The 6,364-nt window shown below is 43.8% G+C and overlaps 1 protein-coding gene across 1 annotated transcript in view; it reads right to left on the bottom strand.

The window, feature by feature from the left end:
* LOC115814331 (potassium voltage-gated channel subfamily B member 1-like) overlaps nucleotides 1-3,627 on the bottom strand; it is a 52,050-nt gene extending 48,423 nt beyond the window's left edge. The window contains exon 1 of the mRNA XM_030777136.1: nucleotides 3,073-3,627. Within this exon, the coding sequence (XP_030632996.1) occupies nucleotides 3,073-3,627 (555 nt within the window). The remainder of the gene's footprint in view (nucleotides 1-3,072) is intronic.
* Between the last annotated feature and the right edge of the window lie 2,737 nt (nucleotides 3,628-6,364).

Here is a 6,364-nt window from a genome sequence, read left to right as displayed (position 1 = left end):
CCTGCCTCTCCGCCGCGAGAATGATTTCAGTCAAGCGTTAACGACAAATAAATCAACACAAAAAACAGACTAATTATCACAGCCACAGAAGGGTCCTAAGACACTCTTTCTTTTAGCATTTTATTGTAGGCATGGTAACCGTGGTGATAAGTGTGCGAGGAGCATTCTGTGTGGGATTTCACTGAGATTTCACACCGAGTGCGGGCCCCTGGGTGTAAGGTCCTGCTTGACCGACACGTAACCGGGACACTGAGACATGGAAATGTTCTTCACAGCCCAAAAGAACCCCATCGTTATCATGAGGTTCAACAGTACAACCTTTCAGAGAAACCAAAGCGGAAGAAAAGATGTCCCCCCCCCCCCCCCCCCCCCCCCCCCATCTCACAAGACCCCTTACTTTATGTCCCTTTGTGTATAAACTGAGCACAGAATGTTATGGACTCACCGGAATGTTTCTGATGAAATATAACAAACGTGATGTCATAAAAGTTTGTGCTGGCGAATCGCATTCCTAAGGTTTGTCATGTTGACTAATCTGAAGTGGACTGTGGGAGATGTAGTAAAGTAAGCTTTTCTGGGGTCAAAGGGACTTGTGCTGGCAGACTGAGCTCTGGAAACCAGGTTAAGCAAGGCTCCCCTGGAGTCTGTTCCAAATTCTCAAAGCCAGAGAAACATTTTGGGCTGATGATCGCCAGTAACATGCAGTCTTAGACTCTACCTCTGATTAACATATCTGAAAATCCCTTGAAATCCAGAACTCCATTGAGAAAAGAAAAGAAAAGAAAAGAAAAGAAAAACAATTATCTGTCCTACCCACACAGAGGGCCTGGCGAAGTTCTGATGCTGAGTGATTGGGAGGTTCTGATGCTGAGTGACTGAGAGGTTCTGATGCTGAGTGATCGAGAAGTTCTAATGCTGAGTGATTGGGAGGTTCTGATGCTGAGTGATTGGGAGGTTCTGATGCTGAGTGATTGGGAGGTTCCGATGCTGAGTGACTGAGAGGTTCTGATGCTGAGTGACTGAGAAGTTCTGATGCTGAGTGATCGAGAAGTTCTGATGCTGAGTGATTGGGAGGCTCTGATGCTGAGTGACTGAGAGGTTCTGATGCTGAGTGACTGAGAAGTTCTGATGCTGAGTGATTGGGAGGTTCTGATGCTGAGTGATTGAGAGGTTCTGATGCTGAGTGACTGAGAAGTTCTGATGCTGAGTAATTGGGAGGTTCTGATGCTGAGTGATTGGGAGGCTCTGATGCTGAGTGACTGAGAGGTTCTGATGCTGAGTGATTGAGAGGTTCTGATGCTGAGTGACTGAGAGGTTCTGATGCTGAGTGACTGAGAAGTTCTGATGCTGAGTGATTGAGAGGTTCTGATGCTGAGTGACTGAGAAGTTCTGATGCTGAGTGATTGAGAGGTTCTGATGCTGAGTGACTGAGAAGTTCTGATGCTGAGTGATTGGGAGGTTCTGATGCTGAGTGACTGAGAAGTTCTGATGCTGAGTGATTGGGAGGTTCTGATGCTGAGTGACTGAGAAGTTCTGATGCTGAGTGATTGAGAGGTTCTGATGCTGAGTGACTGAGAAGTTCTGATGCTGAGTGATTGAGAGGTTCTGATGCTGAGTGACTGAGAGGCTCTGGTGCTGAGTGATTGGGAGGCTCTGATGCTGAGTGACTGAGAAGCCTGTGGTCGGTATGAGAAGGACTTAGAGAGAATCAAAAGCTAGATTCAGGCTCCATTCACTGTACTGAATCCACATACATCAAACCTAAACTGTCAGTTAGCTGGCCACTAACACGCTCCTTCACACACAAATCATCCTCCTCTCTTTCTCTCTCTCTCTGTCTCTCTCTCTCACACACACACACACACACACACACACACACACACACACAGGGTTCTCAATGTTAACCGTGGGAATCTGTTGTTCAGATGTAGTGGTCAACATTTCACCATTTTATTGGTGTTGCTGTGCGAGCGATTTAGAATCTACACACACTTATTAGCTGGCCATTCTTTCTGGGAAACTTATTCAATTTTCTAAAGCACTTGCACTGGCTCCTTTGGCATCACTGAGGGTTTTGGACTAAGAGGAATTCTTGATGCAGTACTTTTTCTGATTATTTAACAGTATCGATAATAGGGGGTTTTCAGCTCAGTTCACTGAAACATTTTTATGGTGCATCTTCCTTTTAAACTAATCACACATTGGGTAATGTGTCCATCAACTCCCACTGCTTATCACTTGCTTTATAAATCAGCACTAAACAAACCAGAGCACTTACTGATCCTCTAACTGGTCCTTTCCAGTGCTCTCCGTCAGCACAATTAGTCAAAATTATACAGTCAGGGATGTAGGACATTAATGAAGACACAATGTACTAATGACAAATGGCATTTGTTACAGAAGGCTAAAGAGCCACCGTGAACTCCATCCTCAACTCATCTTCTCTAAGATAGCTCATCTGTTCCGCCGAAGCGAGACGTGTAACTCCCTCTGAAGAGAGACGCACTTCATGATAATACAGGATGAGCTGCCGCTCTGTGATAGAATGTCTAACGCTGAAGAATCGCTTTAGTATTGATCGTCAAAATGACGTTATGTCAGTGATTATACACAACACTTAGAGACGAGAAGAGTGGCTCTCTGGGGCCACTCCCACCTCATTAAAAATTGAGCGCTGTCACTCTGTCTCTTTCACATACATATTTCACCGCCTCGGTCCCGAGAGTACAGCCGGCAGCTGACAGCCGAACGCTGATATCGGACCACATCCGATTCCTGCATTCTTACAAGGAGAAGTTTGAAAAAAAATGCGACGCTCACTGCACCATCCATATTATTTATAATGTCTAATGAGAGAGTTTCTAAGAAACATATTTGTTTTTCATTTTTACCGCTTTACAAAATCCGAATATAATGGCTTTTTTTCACTGAAACCACCAGACCCGAGTGATGAGACTGGATATACGCCTGACTGCGTGTGTGTGTTAAGAATCTCCGAAAAAAAACAAAAAAACATCCAAGACCTAAAACCCCCAAAGCCCCAAGGAAAACAAATGTGTAAGGCGTGTTTACCTTGGCTGCAACCGATGAACTTGGCTTCTCTAGGAGGTCCCAAAGTTTCTTTCGCTTCTCGGAGCAGCACGTGTTGTCAAACTCCTCTCCCTCTCTCTCCCTCATAGTCTCAGCCTCTCTCTTCAGTTCCTCGTTCATCTGTTCTTTCTTCTGATGGTAACGCGCCTGGCAGCAGGACTCCAGATAGATCTCATCAATGCCCCAAAAGTCCAGCTCCTGACTGAATGAAAGCGCGCACATCTCCTCCATCATGTGGAGCTTGCCCGTGCGATAGAAGTTGAGAATTGACGTGAACGCCCCTGGATGTCTGTCAAAAAAATACTCGTTGTCATCCAGGCTGTAGTCGTCGCATATCTCCATTACGGCGTCGTGAGTGTTGCAGTCTCTTAATTTCCCGAGTCTCGTTCGGGGTAACCTGTCTAAGGTTCTCCATAAAACCTCGTGCAGGAGCCCCCCAACGTTTAGCCTGACCCGGCGCGAGCACGCCTTACTTCGGATGATGTCCGCGGGCTCCGGCGGTAGTGAGGTTGTAGAGCGAGATCCAGTTTTATTCATCCTCTCTCAGTATTTTTCTCACCTGAGAAACAGTAAGGCTTGGACGGAAAGAACTGAGAGGGGGTCAAAGGAGCACGACCCGGACAAACAGCCCAGCTATCGCCTGCGTTTAGGCCTGTCCTCCATCATTCTCATATCTGTAAAAAGAGAGACATTTTAGCGTTGAAAACTTTATTACAATTCATGAACAATGGAACTACAACGATCCACGGCATATCTAGGAAATGTTTTACTGTATCGGTAGGTGTTTCCAGGGAATCTGTTGGATTCTTTAATCTGGCATGCGATTTCCAAACGCTGTCCTCGCTGATTAGCAGTATAAAGCGAGCACATGGAACCAAACTCCAAATGCGAGCGCTGTCCAGTGCTGAAACTCAGCGCCCTGTCAAACCGTTGATTTCCGTTACTGTCCCTGTGTCTGAGTTCTGAAATCCTTTCAAAACAGCACCCTCTTTGGCATACAAGGCGTCCTTCGACAGATTACACAAAGCGACTAACGTTATAACCACTTGACACTCGAAGGTCTCCATGTTCTCATCTCCCCTAAAGCGATAATAACTCTCCCAACACAGATAAGCGGGTTATGTTTATGGTTCTAAAGAGTTGACTCGCCCTGTAGTTTCTCTTGAATGTGCCAGTTTGGGGTTTTACTGACATACGAACAAACACTGGCTTTTCAAATGATTGTTGAATTTGTTTGAATACCAGTCAAAGAGTGTGTTATGACAGTTTGAAAAGAAACATTCTATGCTGTCTCCGTTAAGAAACCACTTGCTGTTGGATTTTTAAGTTTAATTTCAAATTTGTCGTCAACCGCCGTTCTAACTCACAACGCCTGAATAGGCGGTGGAGATGTCGGCGCCTTCTGTCTTTACCCATATCTGTAGCCGACCAGAGAGATACTCTTCTTGTGCACTTTAAAACATCTTCCATTTTCAACCTCTCGACAATTCCAAGTCATATAATTCCGTCAAAGCCCAAATGTTCCCTTACTAACGTATGCACGTCCAAGAAAAAAAATAATAAAAATAAAAAACGAAATAAAAATCAGCACAGACCCACGTGAATTATAGGGCTTTTGAGCGGTTTAAGACAATGATCATTAACATTTCTATTTATGTCAACCGAAGAATTATTAAAGACTCAAAACTTTTGTAGGAATAGATCGCCTTGGGATACTCACTCGTCTTCTGACCAAATTTAAATCAGAGGAGTGAAGACATGAAACCATCAGACGGAGGTAAACGGATGAAGGAGCAGTGGGTTGATTATTCCCTTTTCATATTACTCCCTCTGTGATTACGAATACTTCTCCATCATCGCGAAAATCACGTCGAAACAGACACACGATCAGCGAAGATTCTTCGGTCCATTCTTTCAACCGAAATCCCAAAAAACCGTTCGGATCAACAAGTAGGCTACTGTTCAAAATCCACGCGATTTCTGTACCTGGCTTTTCGTGTGTTAGTGTGAGTGAGTGTGTGTGTGTATGTATGTATGTGTATGGTTGTGCTGTGCGTGACAGACGACGGAGTTCTGCAGAGAGAGGGCTGAATTGGCTTCAGCTCCACCAACCAGAGCGCGGACTGCCTTAACGGTTAACCCCTTACGGCCTGGCCGTGGCGGGTCCCCCAGAACAAATTTCTATCTGAAACCAACGGCCTCCACAACGGCGTTATTAACTGGGGTGTCATTTTAAATGCCCAGGTTATACTTAGTCTTTACGGGACGGATCGAAGGTCTAAATTTGACTTGATTACAGATCAGTTTTTTGAATGGAGGGCAAATGGCTTTTCCAACGCATCTCTTTAAAACGAACTGCTATCGTTTTGAAGTCTTACTCATACTGAAGAGCATTGAACATCAAGTCCAGGAAAAGTGTTTATATCTTGGTGACAAACAGGAGCGAGATGAGGCTTCGCACATTCTACCAAGTCGCTGTGGAGTGCATAAACATTTCACGCTCACACTAAACACCAAAACACACACTTCATCAAGGACTGCTTTACAAATACCCTTTCTCTGTACTCAGGGATGGCATTTCTGACAGAGAAAAAGTCATTCTCCTGTAGCGTAATCGGCTGAACCAGAGTTCTGCTGGTGTTTTCTGGGATGTTCATCTCTAGGGTTACAGAGTAATCATTTAATCTGGATGAGAATGAAGCTACATAGATTTATCTGTGTGTAAAAACTGGTGGTGTGACCATGAGATGAAGCTATATGACAGAAAGACAACAAGCTTTCTGTCACGACGCAGGCCTCCAACTTACAAACCATGAGCCAGAGATTGTACTCCATCATCACACATGAAATGTATGTCTTAAGATAAAAAAAACCCCACAAAAACGTGCAGTTCACATCTGTTAAAATGTACTCTAAAAAAACCCAGCAAGGTCTTGTTTTGGAAAACTGAAACATAACAGAAAGGCAAATGTCTTTTTGTTTTAACACTGTGTTATTGAAAAGGCATTAAGTGATAACCATGTAGAGAGGATGTGGCAATACTGCACATAACCACTGGTTTGACAAATCCAAAACACATTCTCTGACTGTGCTGAAAATACACAGATGAACATTTTTATTAAAAACCATAACAATGATAAAAATGAATATTACATACAAAATATACACTGTACAGAGACTTATAGATATACAAAAATATAGCTGTGAAAAAGCTATTATAAATAGATATATTTTGGCAGGATGTAAAAAAAACAACAACAACAACATGACGGTA

The sequence above is a fragment of the Chanos chanos genome, chromosome 6, assembly GCF_902362185.1.
Source record: "Chanos chanos chromosome 6, fChaCha1.1, whole genome shotgun sequence".
Taxonomy (NCBI): Eukaryota; Metazoa; Chordata; class Actinopteri; order Gonorynchiformes; family Chanidae; genus Chanos; species Chanos chanos.
This window is presented reverse-complemented; position numbering and strand designations above follow the sequence as displayed.